General features: G+C 40.5%; 1 protein-coding gene across 1 annotated transcript; it reads left to right on the forward strand.

The window, feature by feature from the left end:
* The first annotated feature begins 13,587 nt into the window (after nt 1-13,587).
* On the forward strand, nt 13,588-21,045 carry LOC115811389 (fizzy-related protein homolog). The gene is made up of 14 exons (XM_030773559.1): nt 13,588-13,641; nt 14,753-14,823; nt 15,541-15,660; nt 15,850-15,913; nt 16,122-16,252; nt 16,673-16,755; nt 17,003-17,186; nt 17,280-17,345; nt 17,480-17,582; nt 17,970-18,154; nt 18,534-18,767; nt 18,964-19,068; nt 19,156-19,248; nt 19,488-21,045. The coding sequence occupies exons 2-14, from the start codon at nt 14,755-14,757 to the stop codon at nt 19,527-19,529; spliced, it is 1,479 nt and encodes a 492-aa protein (XP_030629419.1). The 5' UTR covers nt 13,588-13,641; nt 14,753-14,754; the 3' UTR covers nt 19,530-21,045.
* Nucleotides 21,046-21,421: the final 376 nt, after the last annotated feature.

Consider the following 21,421-nt stretch of genomic DNA (forward strand, 5'->3'; position numbering starts at 1 on the left):
CCGATGAAATGACCATTTGGTGCATTCATGGGCTCAAATCTACGTTTCCCACCATTAAAGACAAGGAATACCATTTCACTGCGTTATCTTTCCGTCACTTTCAAATATAAAGCAGAAAACATCCCATTCCGTGGATCTTTGTCAACACAAATTTTGACATTACAGTTTCCGGTTAGATACCGGTAGTGGATATTTGGCCGATCAATAAATCAATAGATTTCATATCCACGAAACACACCACCAACGATTGAATTCACTTGAAATAAAAACGAACAGGTGGAACATAAACAGAGAAAAACCGCTAACACTTGAACATCAGTGCAGCTGCGCTGAGACAACCCACATTACCGTAGAATTAGATCTTTAACAATCCTTTGGATCTCATGTGATCGTGAGCCTGTTCAATGTTTTATCGTGCCGTTCATCATCTGTGCTCTAGGTGTTGTGTTACCGAACTGCCTTAAATCAGTGATACAGGCCTATGCATGTTGTGACGTGGGTAAGTGATAGTTCTCTGTCACCGAAACGAAACGCAGGAATGTAAAACGAAGTGTGATTATGGTTAAAGTGTTTCCTCTCGCTACATGTAGGTTAAATTCTGAAATGCAAACGAGAGGTATTTTAATCCAACAGAGCCATGAACAGGAATCATTCATCAGCAATTAATATTCATAATAAAGGCCGCGAATTATGGATTCTGTCGTAAATGGCTACTGATGTATGGAGTCTATGCTACTTCATCAACGCAGAGAGACTTATTCTTTTCAGCCCTCATCACCATTTTATTTTGATATTCAGTCATTCCTGAACGTATAGCAACGTATTCTGAGACAATATTCTTACCTTTCCTGTTCATGCCAATCCGGCTCCTCCGATTCAGCCCAATCCATATTTTGCAGCCTGTATTTCGGGGTAACCCGGTGCGGAACCCCGATCAATTACACTGCCCTTTCATTAATCCATTTGTGAATGTCTTTGGGACAAAAAGAACGAGTGTTCGTTGCCTCATGCATTTCTGCCCCCGCTAGTAGAGGTAGAGGGTAAAGATGCTGCTGTCTTGGAATGAAAGTGTGGATGCTGCGTGCCGTATTGTCTCACACGGCCCTCCTTGGCCCCCCTCCTGCTCACTACCAGAAGACAGGAGTTGCACGCGGAACCGCGGTTGTCCTAAATATAAGGAACAACCCCGTTCTATTTTTTGTCAGGAGTTACATATGACCTAAATGGGGTTTTGAACTAACATTTAACACAGCTGACAAGATGGTCGTGACTCGTGAGTCACTTTTGGACAAAGTGTGAGCATTGAGTGTATTTCGTGGCGATGTCTTTTGCATAACAGGTTAACAGAGATTTGGGTCCTTCATTCAGATTTGCAGCGTAAAATTCTTTTAAGTGGCTTTCGAGCTGACATTTATCCAAAGGCTTTTTAATGTTAGACGGTAGCCACTTACATGAAAGGAGTGCCTGTATTCATTTTCATGTTTCAGTTGGGATCTGAACCAACTGCGATGCACACAGTGATGGAGATCTCTGAAACATTTGTGGGAAACGGTTCTTAAAATTCCATGTGGGACAGTATTTGTATTGTAGTAGTAAGCCATATGCACTAAAATGATGAATGTTGGAGAATATTGGATCTGACTAGACTGGAATCTGTCCTTAGTTGAGGAAAGCAATATGTATACAAACGATTCAAATTTTTTATTACTTTTATGGAAATGTGATTATAATAATAAGACACATCGATAATACATGCACCAAAACAGCGAAAAACACAAGACAGATCACTCAATAGAGTAAGATGTTAAAATACTTTAAAGGCATACTATTTGTTTTTATCTGAAATTTTAGAAGAATTACAATCTAATCTGGTGATGAAAGAATGTTGATGTATTAACTGAGGATTTAGCTCAAGCTGAACTACACTCTTACTTTTACTGATGTTTTGATTAAGTGTAACTTAAGCTTGTTTTTTTTTTTAACACCAATGACATAGTAATTGTAACCAATTTGTTTGGTTACAACTAAACTATTTTAGAAAATGCTTATTCAAATACTGTTTCAAAATGCTTTTGTTCCTTTTACACAGCCTGACATAAATACCATTTTTATTTATTAATTGGTGGTGGTGATTAGACTAGGTGTAATATTGGTTGTGACTGCATGGATTGCAATAAACATGTAGAACACTAGATGTCATCATGAATGCAGACATGTAATGAGAATTACGTGCAGTGCTGAGAAGTATACAGATAGTGCTGGGTAGGCCATGAAATTTATCTGCAGGTATTATCTGCACTAGTAACTGTGACAGTAATATGCACTGCAAAGTTTAAATCACTGATGAACTTCATACGAACCACTCAGTGTTTAAAGATCATACAGTTATTTTGCACACTACACATGTGCAGTATGAATGGTGCAAGCATGTGTATAAACCTGTGTATGTATCTTCTGTGTATGTATATATGTATGTATGTGTTTGCTGTAGGGTTTTTTTTTTTTTTCTTAATGAGAAAGCCTATAAAGTACAGTAAAGTGCACACAGAGCAGACACAGGCATACAGGCTTAAACAGTGTGACGTAAGAGGCGTGGAGGACATCCCTATGGCAGTCTGTTCAGTCGCTTGTCAGACGCTAAAGGTCTATGCATTCTTCCCAAAGGCTACACGGGGCCCTGTACGAGGTGGGCGTGGCTCCATTCCATCAGATATGACCCAGATGGCAGGACTACAGTTGTTGCCTTCCATCACTACTTTTATCTGTTCTGCTCGTGCCATCTCCTCCAGTTCAGGACTGGTCTCTGGACACCAGTCAGCCATGAATTTATCCTTTGCTTCGCACAGGTTCACCTGCACCTCCTCCGGCTGTGCCCCAAATAAATAGTCTGGAGGAAGAAAAAGGCTGGTTACTACTTCTAAAACCACAATAAATTTGAAGTTGTTTTTTTTTTTTTTTTGGTGTCCCATAAATGATTGGGGATTAGCTCTGTTAGGGAATCCCTGAGGTATCAGGCCCTGCTATAATGACCGCCACTACTTATATATCCTGAACGTATAGCAACGAATATATCCTTTTTGTCAGGTGAATCACTGCAACCTGGTCACCGCATAATCTGACTGGCGGACTGGATTTCAAATTATAGCTCAAACCAATGATTTTAAACGGGTGTGTGTGTGGCTATGAGTTTATGTTACCTGCAAAGTCATGAATCAGATCCTTGATGAGATGACCAGTGATAGCGTAGAGGGTTGCCACTATGACGATGGTAGCGATGATCATGTAGAGGACATGGATTGGCAGGTGGATGGCATCGCGAGCAGGGGGAACATAGGTCTTAAAAAACACTTCCTCTGTGGGAGGCTGGACGTCCTTGGTCTCCATGGATTCCTCCATGTTTCAGAGAGTACCTCCTCTCTAAATTATAGTCCACAGTGTGTCTCAAAAACCTCAGTGGGCAGAGGAGGCCTGCACAGGCTTTTATGAAATCCACTTTATTATAGAGACATACAGATGACATTAGAATAGGGAATAATTCTTACACAACTGGTTAAGTACCTGTTTAAGATTTCAGCTCAGAGATTGCAAGAGTCACTGAAGGAACAAAAAAACTCTCTTGCTACAAGTTTTCATCCACTTTAAGTACCGTGATTACAGATTTTAGTGCATTTATTTATTTTTTTTAGAATTAAAACCTTAAGGAGTTATTTTACCTCATACTACTGCTATGGAAAATATAATGTTGAAAGTGACATTGCTGCCAAAACAGAGCTGATTTAACATATAACATGTTTTCAATTTTAGACATGCCTGTTTATCATTCATAATATTGAATCATAAGACAGCCATATGAAAAGGAGTCAGTGGACCTGATACTGCTGTGTCATCTCTGGTATTTGCAAATTTACACAGTTTACATATGGATGAGAATACTGTATCGTAGAGACCACTGAGTCAACGCTTTAACAAATCTGTACATACCATGTATTTTAGGCTGCAGTCACGGAAGAAGAGACAGTATCCCACTGAAACCGCTGACCAGTTTCATCAGGAAAACCCATTCGCGTACATTTCAATAGTGATTGCAAGGTTGCATCGAACATTTCCTCCAATTCCAACTCAGTCTGAATAAATGCGATTTCTGTAAGTAATGGGCCAACTGCCAGTTTCCTTTATTACTTCATACACCATATATATCCATGCAGTGTGAATGCACTGCAGTGATTGGTACAGCTCCTCAAGGTCAAAGGGCTTATCTGGAGTTATCCCTCACAGGCAGCGGCTTAATATTTAAGGCCGGAGCGCCAGACAAACAGGACCATTATCTCATGGGTTGTATTGGTTGCCTGGGCACACTGTGACTGGCTGATAGAGTTTATTGATAAATGCAGTTCAGGCAAAAAGTGGTTACAAACAGCAAGCAACATATTTTAAAGGGGAAGCATAACTTCATATGGCCTGTTAGCTATACTAAGTGGCACGGTACTCAAACAGGGTAATTATCTGTTTACCTTTTGAGCAAACCGGTGAAATGTAGTATGCCTGAAGCAGCAAACCCAAACAACGTGATGATCAGGTAACAGCTACGTCATAGGTGTCATAGTTGTATATGTGCACATGCACATGTAGATATGTAAATCTATATAAACAGAGTTAAATTTCACTCTCTGTGAGCACCTGACACAATCAGACCCACATAACAGAGCCATTGTTAGATACTGTCAAACAGTTGAAATATGTAATGCTTACATTTACATTCAAGTTACATTCTCTCTCCTTTGCTGAGAACATTATATTGCCTACATCACTTTTCTCATTACATGCGCCTGATATAATCTGCAGTATTAATAAATCTTGAGCCATTGGAAATAACGCCCACTGCCCCTGACCTGACCTCTGCAGACTTATGGAAAGTATTAGCAAGGGATGAGGAGATGAATCAGACACAACACAATGAGCTGGTTCATTCTTTTAATGTAGAGATGCTTAACCAATCATGTATTACAAGGGACTTTTTAGTGTAACATTGCTGGTCATAAGCAGTCCAGAGTTTTGGAGAAGAACTGAACACATCACAAAATCTATAACAATGAGGAACTGACCTACTCATCTACTTTTAAAACAAAATTAGCTCAAGCTGTGTCTCAAGTCACTGCAGCAAGACACAAAAATCTAAAAATGCTTTCAAATAATGAAATACTGTTACGTCTTTACAAGCACATGGACTTCTGTTTAAAAAAAGAGAAAGATCTGGCTTTGGTTTGTAAAACTTACAAAGAAGTCATTTAAGCTGGAGGGGAGAAATGATGGTGAAAAATGGTTATTTTTTACATGATTTTAACCTTCAAAAATATGTAAAATATACTTCAAATGTATGATTTTGTTTAATACTTTTTATTTAAAACTTTCCCTCTGCATAATTTATGTTCAAATAGAATTTTGAAACACTAACTTCAATGGTGGGCAAATGTTGTGCCTGAACTACACTTTGTAAGAATAACATATAGATGTGTTTTTGTTGTATTTTTTTTTTTTTCGAATGTTTACAGAATCGGATGTATTTTTGAAAGATGTGTTGAACTCATTTGATAGTAGTATAAAATCACTGCCCAGAACATACATATTGTTTCCTAATTAAGAAACTCAGAATGTATTTTTCCAATATGGCCTGCAATGATTATGTGTAAGAACATGTAGGTAATCTACATACCAGAAAATTACATTTTCATATTCTACTTTGAATAGATGTTTTTTGTGTTTTACAGCAATGTCTGAGTTTTACTTTTAAGAAACATCTGTGATTACATTTCCATGACATGACTATTAAATGCCCTGCTTTTATGATGACCTGTGTTACATACATTTTTCATGATGCAGTTTTGCACCTCTGCAAACCAAACATCGTTATGAAATGTAAAGAAAAACAAAGCAAACTATAAGCAGAATATCACAGACTACAGCTAAAATTTCTCAATCCAATGCTTATCAACTTCCATGATCTGTACTCCTTTAAAAGTAAAGTATTCCTGCCTGTGTTGTCACTGACTGATTGCCTATAAGGCTAGTGGGTACCTCTGAGAGATGAAATTATACAATTCCATACTCCAGACAGGTAAGCTGAATTTGGGTATTGGCATTTCTGTTATAAATAAAAGATATAACAATATTTGGTTTCGTATGTAAAAATATTTTGTAACAGTATTATGTATATATACATTTATACATTAGTAACATATTATTAATATAGTTCATGTATGACTCAGTTGTTATATTTTATATGGTTAGAAAACATAAATAGTATTGAAAAAATGTTTAATATATATATATATATATATATATATATATATTCAAAACCAGTATGGAGAAGTGTAAAGTAATGCACTTGAATTACATTTTGAAGTGAAAGTGTCCAAAGCAGTGCATAATTAATATAGTGTATTTAGAATTCATGCTTGAAATTCTACTTTAAATGAGTATATATGAGTATGAAAAAGGTCTACTTTTTTCACAAGGGAAAATTTGGTATCATGTTAGTGTGGGAGGGGCAAAGAGGACTGATGTATCGCTGGATCCCTGGCAGCAGCCCGACTCTTTCCTCCTTATTTTCTCCATTGATCCCATCATCAAAACTATCCTTTTTCATCCCCTCTTCTCTTCCCTCTTCCTCTCCTCGACAGTTTCTTTCATTGTCTTCTTCCATTTTTGGACCAAAGATCCAATCTACAGAGAGGGGGTGGAGAAAGTTATATATTTATTTGACAACTTTTGGTCACTTTTATGCACCTTTCATGCGGTTCAACCATCAGTTTAATGTTGTACTCTGTAAATAGGAACATCCCACACTGGGATGGGAAAACAGGATTAGGATTGAGAAAGGAACACCATCCACAAGACGCACTTATTCCACAATACCGAAAGACTAACTTCGTTTACACTGTGTTTGCTATATTTAAGACTAAACCACGTAAAAGGTCACTTGCAAGGGTAGCAAGGGAGTGTAGGAGCGTAGGAAGACGTCACATCACGAAACACAAGCCATTTCAGGCACCATCCAGAACAATACCTGCCAGATCATGTGTTAGATCTTTAATCAAGTGCCCCACTATAGCATAAGTGGCCACTAACACGATAACTACCCCTACCATTACGTAAACAACATGGCGGGGAAGAACGATGGTGTCTCGTGGAGGAGGGGCATAATCCACAAAGTATGCTTTGTCTCCTTCGTTCCCTGCTGCGACCTGGAAGAGTTGACGGCTGTTGAGAACCAACCCGGTCTGGTTCTGATTTAAGCCTCCACTTGAGGCATGCACAGAGAATTGGAGCAAGCTGTCCATACCAGACTACCACAAAGATCTTCGTCGATGCTGTGTGTGGACGACTACTGTCTATGAAATGGAAAAATTAGTTTAACCATCTGTTTTTGATCGGCACGTACTGCTTTGTTTTATGAGAAAGGGAATCCAACTTTTCCAAACTAAAATGAAAGTAAAGAACCCGATATAATCCAGTAACATCAAGGGTATACAGAACAATAGAAGAAAGTAAATAGGATTCGAACCCCAATGCTTAATCAAGGTCCAGTCTGGTGGGATTACAGACTTTGGAATGAAGATGGGAGCAGTGTAGTAATATTAAAGAAGATTAAGCTTCGTTTAATCAAATCCCACATACACTGCCACACATATCATAGCTTTCTCTCCTGAATGGTTGGAACTGTTCTTAGGAATGGGAAATATGAACACAGGACACTATGATCTAGAAGCAAGATGTACTGATGAATATAAATGAGAAGAGAAATAAAATGGATGTTTCACTTTTATCTCTTTGCTGGACTGAGATGACAAAAAAATGAAAAGAAAGGGATAACTCCCTCCAAGAAAGCCAGAATAATCAGGACTTTTTTCTGCTTTTCAAGATCGAGTAAATAAAAACAACACAGAAGATGAAGATGTCTCAATATGCTCAGAGTCCTTGACACTAATATTTTGTTTATTATATTACATTGTATATAATCTTTGAAATGTTTTTTTTCTGATCTGTTGATTTTTTTCTTTTCTACAAAAATTTTAACACTAGGCAAAGACAGTGGCACAAATAACTCTGAATGACTCAAGCAGCAAAACCGAATCTTTAAAAAAAAAACAAAAAAAACTACTCTGTCGCTTTTTTATCAAATGCACCAATGATTGTCTTACCTTTCTACATGTTCCTCATTCGTTTTGTTGGATTGTGATTGAACTGCAGTATATTTCAACTGCAGCAATCCATACTGTGTACATTAAAATAGTATCAAGCCACAATGTACTAATACCAAGACCTTTAGAATCAGTAGCATATCCAAAGCTCAGTTGTCCTACTGATGGACAATTCATGTCCAAGATTATTCCTCTGCTTGCATCGCCATAAACATGAGCCAGACCCACTCCACAATGGTGATGAAAAGGTTGAAGCAGACAATGAAAATCATGAGAGGATGAAGCATGGTGCCTGTCCAAAGATGGAGGGATGAGACGAATAGCGACAGGAACAGGAGGAATAAAGTTAGATGCTGCCTTAGTTTGGACTAGATTACCCACCCTGTTAGTATGTAGAGAAGTGTAAAGTTCTCCTCTATTTAGTTACCTATCCCTGGTTCTCTCTGAGCCTAAGATGGCTGTACTCTAGGATGAACACCAAGAGGATACATCCAAATGACACCGTAATGCGTACATCCAGATCAAATCCAACACTGCAAGCCAGCACAGCTGATACACAGAAAAAAAAGGGGGGGGGGGGGGGGGGCTGGCACATGGCCAGTAATTCACACTGACCAACACTATGACAAACTAGAGCAGAGGAGTTGTAATCACAGAATGACGCTGATGGCATTTCCTCCAATGCAACGAGTAAAATACTGAATAACACGAGAAAAGGAAAACGCGAAACAAAAAATATCCTTTTATGTATAATCAGTGATATGAATCAAGTAATTATGAACATATTAAAAAACAAACTACCATTATGGTTCACACGAAAAGTTCCAAACTCATATATATGAACTACTTTGGACGACCATAATAAGACTCCTACAGGAACTAAAATGTATTGAGAAAAAGAAGGAAACCAGAGATACTTTACCTGCGGATGAAGCCAGAATCCACTTGATTCTGTGCTCTCAGGAGATCGTAACGGAAAAAAAAATCCAAGAAAGTGAAGGCTGTCTCAGCAAGAAAGACATGGATGAAAAAAAAAATGAAGATCAGAGAGAACAAATTGCTCTACAAAGCCCTAGAAGCTGCCCAAAGACAAAGAGCTAGCTACATGGTGAGAAGAGTTTATGCTGGATTAACTGCAGGTTTTGGTTCCTCAGCAAAACACTTGAGGGAGATCTCAGAAAAGAGGAAGGTCCAGAAGAAGACGGTCATGGATGAGTTGAAGGCAATAATGCCAATCATGATGGGATGGAGCATGTTGGCTGCAGAGTGGGGTTCCTTGTTGTGGGGAGAATGTGAAAGGAAACGCGAGCGACTCCGATCAGTGATTATGTACATGCGTATCACCCCCCCCCCCCCCCCCCCCCCCGCCCCAGGCAGTTCTTTCTTGTACGGTCATAATGCTCTGTTCACTGCAGAGATATAATCCTCTATGCAGACAAAAGCTTCTTGTTAGACATAAGACCAATGCATAAAACACAGAGGTAAACAACAACGACCCTCTAAACAATTTGATTCGGAAAAAAGAAACTACTGGATTACTTAAGAGGGCAGAACAACTATACTCATCTGCACCTTTCACGGCTTAAAATATGTATCTTTCAAGAGGCCAAAGACAACATAAGTCTCCTGAAACATTATCCCTAGAATAGTCTTACTCTTGTCTAGACCAGTGGTTCTCAACTCCAGTCCTGAGGGCCCCCTGTCCTACGCGTCTTTGTTTCAACTCCTCTGAGCTCAGGACTGAGACACCTGATTCCACTGATCCATTGATCGTCAAGCCCTTGATTAGCTCAATTAACTGTTATAATGAAGAGTTAAAACAAAGACGTGCAGGACAGGGGGCCCCCAGGACTGGAGTTGAGGACCACTGGTCTGGTCTAGACTATAGAGCCATTCTTAATCTGAACCTTCATAAATACACAGACAGTGTGATGACATCTGCAGGTGACAATACATTACCTGGAGATTACTGACAGTTATTTCATATAAATAACACCCATAGGTCAACAGATATGTTTGTAAATAGCCTGGTGAAGAAACTGGTCTCATCTGTCTTACATTCGTCAAATGCTGAACAAAAAACATGTAGCCTAAACACAAACAATAAATCAAGTGATATGTTATAGTTTACGTGGCAACTAAAAACTGAGTGGCAGCCAATAATCAAGAGAATTTTCCCTCTTTTTTGGTTGTCATGGTTCTTTTATGTTATGCCCCTACGACTGCAGGATTGTTACGAAGCCTTCAAAACTGCCTGTGACATACCATCTCATATTGCGAGAAGAACAGGACTACATCAACATAACATTTATTAAGAGCAAAATGTTTAGTTGCTTTTAATAATTGTATACTCAAATATTACAGATTAGAAAATGATCAATAATAATAATAACAATAATAATAGAAACCTTTCATGATTCCCAGCCCTGGGTTCAGGAGTTATTTTGCTAGCCTTAAACATTGCTGAGCAATACTCTGAGGGGGTATAAAGTTTCCCAAACAATCTACAAAGAGACTTTCGGAGTTAAAGTAACATGTTAAAGTAACAAAAAAAATCTGTGAGAAGTTGAAATGCTCTATATCTGATGGTGTTACTCTGCTAATTAACATGTTGAATAAGGGTCCAGTCCTTTCTTTTTATTTCACCTTTCTTATGTGACTACACGCTGCATTCCAAATCTCTAAAACAGAAACTTCTTTTTCCTCATACGTTCAGCCTCATTAACACGGATCTTAATCTAGCCTCTGTGGGTGAAAATGATTTGCAACCTTTCACTCCACAGTGCTCACACTCATCTAGTCACATAACAAATGAAAGCACAGATGCAAGGAGAGTTCCACCACAAAACTGGCATTAGGCCCAGTTTTCTCTCTTCTACACCTGTGAAAGTGAGAAGTTGTCTTTGAATATCTCATTTATTTTCAGTATTGGTCTAAACAGTATTCTTAATGAGAGGAACCAAAGACCTTTCATGAACGCATAAAGACACAGTCTCCATTCCAACACATGTAATGAATTACAAATGAGTGTGTTTCCTGGAACACTCTTAAGATCAGAGTTGAAAATTAACGAGTTACTCAAGATGCAGTTTGGGTGTGTTGCACAATAAAAGGGAGTGAAGGTACACAATGTCCATCTTCATTTATTCTGCTCCTGCTGGGCCTCCTGCTGGAGGAAGTATTCACAGTAAAACAAGCGCACCTCCTCCCCCTCTGGATCATCCGCTGTGCTGGGCAGCGTGTCGGCTGGCTGCAAAGTCTCTGACTGTTTGACCGCCTCCTGCCAGTCTTCTACAAAAGTGTCTCCATGTACCTCACAAATATTGTGCAGAATACAGCAGGCCAAAATCATGGTGGGCAGCACGTCCATGTGACAGTCGTTACGTTTGTGCAGACACTGCCAGCGAGCTTTGAGACGAAGGAAAGCGTTCTCGATGATGTTGTGCGCTCGTCCCAGCCGCCGGTTGAAGGCCCGCTGACCGGCTGTCAGCTCCTTTGACTCGGGGTAACCCTTCAGTAACCAGCTCTGCAAAGGGTACCCAGCGTCCCCCAGCATCAGATACTTCAGCGGCCGGCCCATGAACTTCCTTGGTGGGTCGGGAGACAGCGCGCCCTCGCATCCCAGAGCCCACAACGTAGAGTTCTGAAGGATGACCGCTGGCTCGGTGCTGCCTGGGAAACCTGCACAGACGTCCCAGAATTGGCCGAGCCCGTTGACCGCTCCTTGGGAGACCACAGAGAGCCAGCATCGGCTGTTCCAGTAGTTATTTGTGTTGTTTGATGGGGCAATGATGGGCACGTGCAAACTGCCGAGTGCTCCGACACAGTGTGGGAAGCCCCAGCGCGTTTGGAAAAGGCGAGCGGAATCTTCTAGCTCTTGTTCAGTAGGCGTGCGAAGATAAAGCGGGCGTAGCAACACCACAATGGCATGGCATACGTCTCTCACACACTTACACACGGTGGAGCGTCCCACGCCAAACAAGGCACTGATGATGCGATACTCCACGTTAGACGCCAGTCGCCACAGGGCGACGGCGACACGCTTCTCTAACGGTAGGGCAGGACGCAGACGAGTGTCCTGACGGGTTAGGCGAGGCTTCAGCTTGCCACACAGGAAAAAGAAGGTTTCCTTGCTCATACGAAACTTCTCAAGCCAATCGGACGGCTGGAATTCTTTCATGACCACCCGTTCCCACCAATCTGTGCTCTCTGTTTTGCTCCAGGCACGAGTTGGGATGTCACAAGTGCAGCGTGAGCTCTGAGCCACTAGCATCTGAGGAGACAACAAGACAGCAGTTTCACAAGATCTGATTAAACAATGAACTTATTGGCTACATACAGACATGATTCAAACATGGCTAAGAATGCATGTTCACCATTTTATGATCTTTAGTGGAGGTCCAGAATTAACTGTTTTTTAAAATTTGTAAATCACTTGGAGAAAGAAGCATTTGTGTGCAGTAAACCTCTTACTTCACTTAGATCCACTAAAGTGACAGGTTGTTTGACAAAGCTTAAAATAAATGAATGTTTGATTACCATAAGCATTCTCTTTTGTCTTTGGAGAAAATATTGCCTGTGTCTAATCCGCCTCTGCATTTCACGTCGTCTCTGTATTTCTGCATTATTCAGATCCCTTCTGCGTTTCATGAGCACGTAAGTTAACATAAACATCACAGACTTCAGCGTCTCGTTATCTGACATTGTCACGTTTAATGCTGACGTTCGTGATCACCAGAATTTTTTCGAAAAGTACATAGGAAAAGAACATAACAAGGTTTGATACTAAATGATGTTAGATTTATTACTCTACAGTACACGCGACGGAAGACTATTTCTTTGCTTACAGCTTTCGTTTGTTCTCTCTATTGAATCTGTGGTATGGAACTTGTCACGTGGTCTCCTCCGCCTCACCATAGAGTTAATAAAGCTAGAAAGGACATCCAATAGATTCATGTCTTGTATCTCACTGTACCCGGCACCGCACAGGTATATGCTGGGTTTATGTTACGCTTATACTGGCAATTTAAAATCTGACTTTCCTCTGAGTTTACTGTACTAGCTCATGTGTTTTCTCTGAGTTTACTATACTAGCTCATATGCGATGGATGACTGTGCATCTTCAGAATCGCCTAAACTCTTTGTAGTGCTCGGCGATCTCTGTGATGAAAGCACTTGGTCTTAGCATTCGGTTTTACCTGAGCTTTAGTAATTGCTCGAAAGATCAGCCAAACGCTGGTTTAATTATTTCATGTTTTACATTACATTATAATAGACAGATAGACAGACAGTTAAAGTCACTCTAGAAACATACTGAATTTTTAATTCTAAACAGTGACGTCAGCTCAGCATTTCCCATATCACATTGCGTTCAGAAGGACAACAATCAGCGAAAGGGACCAAAGCTAGAACGGAGACTCCTGTTGCTTTGCTAAAGATTGTGGTATGTGTTCTGGATTTTTTTTTTTTTATATCTCATCCTGTACAGTTTATTTTCTGTGAAGTTCCTTAACATAGCCCCCTTTCTTCTTACCGTTGTCCACAACTTCAGCGCTTCTGTGATGGGTTTAACAAACCATCTAGGTCGTAAATTGGCTATTGCTAACTAGCTTCATTTCCTCGACCTATGTGATCATTAAAGCTCAGAGTAAACAAACAGAAAACGTATCCTGTGCGAAGGCTCTCTGGCTTCTTATTGCAGTCTTAACAGAGTCAACTGGCTCATCTGGATTGATATCGTGACGAGTTTGTGTGATGTATAGTAAACTTGACAAATTGGTTTGTCTCTTTATTGGGAACTGTGGTGGCAATTGTTATTAACACTATAGGGGTTTCGGGTTCTACATCGTTGCTGATTTGTTGCCTGTCCCGTTTCCTGTGCACCGATGGATAGTTATAAAAAAAAAAAAAAAAAAACAACAACAAGAAAAACCTTGGAATCACACGTCCTGTTGGTCAAAATTCATCTTACACTCTTACAGTCTCCTGGTGGAGCCTAAAAATCAGTGTACCTTCTTAATATTTTCAATGTCCAGTTTGTTTAAATTAAGTTTGAACAGATAAGATTAGTTGAGAAAGTAACTGAGCTACTTTATTACTTGCAACTATAGTCACTAATGCCTTTGAAATCATTTTGTTCAGTTGCTTAGTGTTGGAGCTGGCGAGGTGGGTTTCGTGTACCATAACGTCTCAAACATTTTGACATCTGAGCAGTCAAGCATACTTCACTTTTTCATAATTGTCACACACCAATGAACTACACTGGTACATTGGCTCTAAGTTGTCCTCAGACAAACAGCCACTTGTAATTGAAACATCTGCTGTGCAAACTCACATAAAGACACCTGTGATGAGCCTCTTTGCTTTCCTCTCATGACTAAAAGAGTGATGTTTAACCCTGTTTACACAGCTTTAAAATATCTACAGTATTGCCTTTTGACATGCTCTTGCCTGAATATTGTGCTACGTGCACTGAACAAGACTCTGTCTTTAAATGTGTTGAGAATGTTGTACATGTTGTATGCATTACCTTTTTTGTCTCTCTCTTTCTGCAGCCATGGATCAAGACTACGAGAGTCGACTGTTACGACAGATAAACATCCAGAATGACAACTCCAGTCCTCTCGTAAGTCTGTCCCTCCTTTTAAAGCTGATTCATTTTTGTTTTCATTTTTAACTTTTTTCATTCAGTCTTTGAAAGGCTCCTCATGAGTTCCTGTCTTAGATTTAGACTCTGCCACAAAACACATTTGCTTAATAATTGTCTGAAACTGGCTACTCCCAAACAGGGCCAGTATCACTCTAAGAATATTGCTATTCTATTCATGTTTGTGTTATGCAGAAGACAGTATCATGATGCTAAACCATTTAGGCAAATAGCATCTGTACTTGCTGCTGAATATGATCAATTTTTTTCTGGGTTGCTGTTCAAGAATGTCCATTGGGCATTCTCTGTGCATGTCAATCAAATGTGTTTACTGTTGTACCAATTTTGCCAGTATTTCCAAACACACATCTTCTACGGTGTAATATGATTTAAACGCTGACACTGTTGGTTGGTATCTGTACTCCTCTCCTTACAGGTTAATTGTGAATGTAATGAAATGTAAGAACTCCTATAGGCGTAGTCTTCAGATTACGTAGGATGATTGAAACTCTTAGCTCACTTTTGAAACGACTGCTTGTCGTGGCAGTTATTATCTGACACGTGTCACACTTATTTCCCTTGATTTCCACGGTACTGTAGTGGTGTGTTTTATAAGTGTCATGCAGTGGGTAGAAGTTATTCTGGACTGTTTTATTGTAGTCTTGTATTGAAAAATGATTTCCTACCCTTTTACAGAAAGTCATGCGTACATTGACGCCCACAAATTCTCCATTGTCCTCACCAAGTAAACATGGAGACAGGTTCATACCCTCTCGAGCTGGAGCCAACTGGAGCGTCAATTTCCACCGCATCAATGTGAGATATGACTCAAGTCAATGTCAAACCCGTGTTCTGTCAATGTTTGTGTCATTATCAGTCCATCAGACTCCTTCTGTCTGCCTCCAAAAGTAGTCAAAATCTTTGAAAAAAGTCTCATCGTAAACTTGATAAAAGAAATCGTTTGGGTGCTATTTATTTCTTGTTTTGCACTGTTTGTATACTCAGGAGAACGAAAAGTCACACAATCAAAACAGGAAAGCAAAAGACGGCACGTCTGACAACAGTAAAGGTAACCTTCACAGTCAAGAGCTTACTGTTCTAGTAATTGCATCGTGGCATGGTAACCATGGCAACGCTCTGTGCGTGTGCTTGCCCGGTTTGCACACATCTCTCACCTCTGCTTCTCTCCTCTTCTCTCTCTCTCGTTTGTGTGTTTGTGTGTGTGTGTGTGTGTGTCTATACGTGTGCGCCTGCATACACACTCACCCCTCTTACAGCAGATGGACTGGCCTACTCAGCCCTACTGAAGAACGAGTTGCTGGGGGCAGGTATAGAAAAGGTGCAGGATCCACAGACAGAGGACCGCAGGCTACAGCCCTCCACACCAGAGAAGAGGAGCCTCTTCAGTGTAAGTGGCCCTGTCTCTGATCCATTGTGATGTGGTTTGGTATTAGCATTGTTATGGATGCAATGAACATGGAACAATTCATTGATGAAAATTAGGGGCACAAGAGAGGTTATACATAAAGCTAAAAGTGTCCACAGCCTGCATGTAAGTCTGAATTGCCCAAACAGATCATTCGGCTCGTCAGTCAAATCTGGTCATCAGTAAGTGAAAGGAATTTCGCTCTTGTCTGCATCGGTCTGCATTTATTTTCTAATTCTTTTCACGGTCAAGAACTCAATACATCAATGCTGTTCTTTGGAAATAGGAGTTTGCTTGCTGTCTAGACATTAATGATAATCAATGATGACGCTGACTTCAGGTACAGCTGTTTAGATGAGATGTTTTTGTGACTCTGTGTGTGTGTGTGTGTGTCTGCTACAGTATTCTGTCAGTGCCAAACGCTCGCTTCCCGATGATGGAAACAGTGTTTCACCTTACTCGTTATCACCTGTTAGCAGCAACAGGTAAGTGTGATTTTTGTTTCTTTTGTTGGTGTGTTGAGTTTTTGTCTTGTTTTGTTTCCTTGCAACAGTGGTGGCACTGAAACACAGACATTTTTATTTATGCAAATGTACAGACACATTTTGGTTCAAACACTTCCTGCCTACAGTGTGCTTCTACCTCTTTTGCTCTTGATTGTCTGTCAGTGTAAATACACTGTAAATGCTATGTGTAATGTATGGGTTTTTTTTTTTTTTTCCCATCCTGTAGTCAGAAGCTCTTGCGGTCACCACGGAAACCTACCCGCAAGATTTCTAAGATTCCATTTAAGGTGCTCGATGCTCCAGAGCTACAGGATGACTTCTACCTGAACCTGGTCGACTGGTCGTCCTTAAATGTCCTCAGCGTGGGTCTGGGGACTTGTGTTTACCTGTGGAGTGCCTGTACCAGCCAGGTCAGCACCACCTCTTTACAGAGCTGTAGTTAGTGTCTCCCGTAAGTTCATTTATGTGGTTCTTGGTTTTGTTAATCTGTTTATTCTCTTCAGGTAACACGGTTGTGTGATCTCTCGGTTGAAGGCGACTCTGTGACGTCGGTGGGCTGGTCAGAAAGGGTGAGTCTTCCACACTAAAATCGTGCTGCATACATTTTTTGGGTTCATGCAGGGAACGTGCTACTACTGCTTCCTAAATGAACTGGCCCTCTGCGTGATGAAATGTTTATGTGAGGTGTATTGTGGTGTGTCAGGGCAATTTGGTGGCAGTTGGGACACATAAAGGCTTCGTTCAGATCTGGGATGCGGCTGCAGGGAAAAAGCTGTCTGTGTTGGAGGGTCACACAGCACGAGTGGGTGAGTGGAAAAGCCCTCACAGAGGCGCAAATCAAGGTGTCTCTCAGTTTTCCCTCTGACCCTTACAGCCACATACTGGACAGTTTCATCATTTGAATTTTGTTTGAATTTCACATCAGTTTCACAACTGTCCTTATGCTGATTTAAGTTATGCAGAGTGCCCCCTGTTTTGGCTCTCTCAGTTCAGTCCATGGTAACAGTAACAAACGTATATAGCATGAGAAAAGTGTCCATTGTGTCAAATGACCATTAACAAGACTTATAAAACTGTCTTAAAACTCCTCTGTCAATGTAAGGGATGAAGTCTACGTATAGATTAAAATTCAGATAAGTAAAGTTAATACCACCCTAGCTTGGAAATCCATGGTGTTGTGGTTCCGTGTTCAGGCGCACTGGCGTGGAATGTGGATCAGCTGTCGTCGGGGAGTCGGGACAGGCTCATTCTACAACGGGACATCCGGGCGCCACCGCTACAGTCTGAACGCCGGCTGCAGGGTCACAGACAAGAAGTGTGCGGACTGAAGTGGAGCACGGACCATCAGCTTCTCGCCTCTGGAGGCAACGACAACAAGGTGACTAAACCGCCATTCGTCACCAGAGCGCACGTTTGAATGCTCACCGTCTTGTTTCTCAGTGGTATAGACAGAACACCAGTATTTTAACAGTGAGATTTATTTGGGAATGCTGGTCTACACGAGAAGATTTGTTTCATACTGAAACATTAGTTTTTCTCACATTTGAGTACTTGCAGCCTCAGTGCTCTAACTACGTATCTAATGTTCTTTTCTATCTCTCTGTTTTCTCTCCCTTGTTCCTCCCATCTCTTTAACTTTTTTCAATCTTCTTCTTCGTTTCACCTCCTCTTCCGTTATTCCCTTGAATTTCGCTCCCTTTGCTCTCCTCATCACCTTCTACCTTTCTCCTTTCTTTTTGTTCTCTCTGCTCTGATAGTTGCTGGTGTGGAATCACTCGAGCGTGTTGCCAGTGCAGCAGTACACAGAACACTTGGCCGCGGTGAAGGCCATCGCCTGGTCTCCTCACCAGCACGGGCTGTTGGCGTCTGGAGGAGGCACGGCAGACCGCTGCATCCGCTTTTGGAACACGTTGACGGGCCAGCCGCTGCAGTGTACTGACACAGGCTCACAGGTCTGCAACCTGGCCTGGTCCAAACACACCAACGAACTGGTACGTGACTCGGTTGGGACAGGAGAAGGCAAGACCAAGCTGTTTTTAAACAGATGAAGCATGTCACGTTCAGAGTATTTAGATGAATGCGTATATCTTTCTCATGCTCCACCATTTCCCTCATTATTCCCCCCTTCTCTCTGTCTCTCTTTCTCTTTCTTTTTTTTTTTTTTTTCTTTCACATACCTCTGTCCAGGTAAGCACACATGGTTACTCTCAGAACCAGATCCTGGTGTGGAAGTACCCGTCCCTAACTCAGGTTGCCAAACTCACTGGACATTCCTATAGGGTACTCTACTTGGTAAGTCTACTCTACCCTATTCTACTTTTCTTATCTCTAGACCGAATAAGAGAAGATATTTTAACTCCGCCGTTCTGTCCCCGATAGGCCATGTCTCCTGACGGTGAAGCCATTGTGACAGGAGCAGGAGATGAGACGCTACGCTTCTGGAACGTCTTCAGCAAAATGAGGTCTACTAAGGTACTATACCAGCGACTGTCTTTACGTTCTATGGACTACTGTATTGATGCAGACAAAGAGGCTTAGTTTCTACAAGGTTACTGACATACTCTTTTATGTGCCTTAAAGTTTAGTGGAGAAGAAGTAGTTGGATGACATAAGTGAAGGTCGAGATGGTGTGAATCTTTGAGGATAATAGTACTTTGCATTACGTCGTGGGCTCTCATTCACGTTTTTGCTTTTTTTTCCTCTTTCTTTAGGAGTCTATATCAGTTTTGAACCTGTTCACCAGGATCCGGTAATGTTTGTCCATATACTGAGGGACTGGAGTTAGCAGACTCTCATAGGAATACACACTGATAATCAAACAATCTTAACAAACCTGTGTGACTGACAACGCGAGACCACCACCCCTTCCTTTGGTGCTGTACCATACCATAAAAAGGAAATGGGGAGAGGGGAACTCTGGGAAATGTGTCCCCTAATGTTTGGTTTTGTTTACAGTGAGATTTGTGCATTACTGCCAAATACTGACTTTGTCTTTCTGAATGTTATTCTTTGGTATGTCACCATCGTGCTTCTCTCGCTGTCTCGAGATTTAATTTGTTTGTTTGTTTGTGGAGAATGATCCATTGGTTTCTTTTAACTTGCGTTGTGACCATCAGCCTTAACTAATGTGTATGGTAAATGGAAATGTCATCGTTTGGTTTTGAAAAATGACTTGATTAATTATTTATTTGCCTTATAGAGCCCTTTTTAAGTTTAGTCTTAGGACATCTTATGTGTTGTCTCTAGTTTTGTTTGACCAGTATGACAAGTTTTGTTTGTTCTTTTATTTACCTTTCAGAGGATAATCAGTAATAACGTAAAATGTGCTCTAATTATCTGTGAGCGAATGACCCCAAAATTACAGCTCATAGTTGTAACACATCAGAAAACACATATGGTGCAATTGTAGCTATTATTTGAAGTATTTATTTATCTCTCAGAAAAAAACAAAGTTTTATCTCACTTGGACTTGCTCATATCAAAATGATGGACTCTAAAGAAACAGATTTAATCAGTATTTGTTCCTCATTCCTCAGCCAGAATGAATTAGAATAGTATAAAAGTAGCATAGTTGGAACAGAGCAGAAGAATGATTGGAGCCTGGGGTAGAAAGCAGTATAAAAAAAAAAAAAAACAATGGAGGATATCGGAAAAATTTCTGCTGTAGTTTTAAGAAGCCTTAGTTATCTGTTTGAGATGTTACACAGAACTGCATGTTCTCATGGTTTCTTTGCCAGTTACTGTGTTTCTCTCATTGGCTCGTATGGCTGACCAGTGAAGCTGAACTGTAGTATAAACCAGAGGGAAGCAAATCAGAAAAGAAAACCAGTATAAAGCACAATCTGTCAGTCAGCTGAGTCTTGTCACTTCTCACTTGTGCCATCTTAATTACAATAGCTGGGGAAAGGTTTATGAATAGGGTCCTAACTATCAAAACCCCAGTTGGCTTCTGGGCTTATGATGCAACCTTTAGTCCTTGGCCCTTGTTTTATCCTTGAGCTGTTTGTTCAGTTATTTTGTGTAAAACAAAATTTTGTTTTTGTTTCATTTTGATCGCTGACTTGTTTCTACGTTCACTTGTTGTGTCTGGAATGTAAGATTGTACCACTTGGAATGAATGCTATTTATTTGAGGTGTGCGACAGTATTGAGTTGAATGAGTCATTAATGTCTGTTAAATCTCCACTGTTCCCCTTGACATCGTTTCATTTATAAAAGGAAAAACAAAATCTAAGTTTGAGCAGCTTAAAGAATGTTATCAAAGAGGAGACAGAATAAAACTAAGTGTCCCGTATGTCCCGTGCCTGTGTCATTTAAAAAAAATGGCCCTCGGACCTATTATGAAAGGTTATGGTACACACTGTTACTTACAAAAAACCCCCCCCAAAATTTCAGGGTATTGCATATTTTAGATTTTTTTTTGTTTTTTTACAAATCCGTACAACCCTGGCTTTGTGCTGGCTGTCCTCTCTCAAAAACAACACAAGAGGGCAGTGATGCAAATTAATTCTGAAGAAGCTCTCCATGTATTCCTTCAACATTGTTTACTGTTTAAGAATGGGATTGTGAACTCTGTCCTCAGACAGAAAATTCTACTCTTTGCCTGACTACTCACACACATAAATGGCATCGCAGTATAATCGGAG

Source organism: Chanos chanos, chromosome 5, assembly GCF_902362185.1.
Source record: "Chanos chanos chromosome 5, fChaCha1.1, whole genome shotgun sequence".
Taxonomy (NCBI): Eukaryota; Metazoa; Chordata; class Actinopteri; order Gonorynchiformes; family Chanidae; genus Chanos; species Chanos chanos.

Coding starts and splice junctions, on each gene's coding strand:
- LOC115811389 (XM_030773559.1), top strand. CDS start 14,755: ATGGATCAAGACTACGAGAGTCGACTGTTACGACAGATAAACATCCAG. Junction 16,756..17,002: donor TCACCTGTTAGCAGCAACAG/GTAAGTGTGATT, acceptor CCCATCCTGTAG/TCAGAAGCTCTTGCGGTCAC. Junction 19,069..19,155: donor CCTATAGGGTACTCTACTTG/GTAAGTCTACTC, acceptor TGTCCCCGATAG/GCCATGTCTCCTGACGGTGA.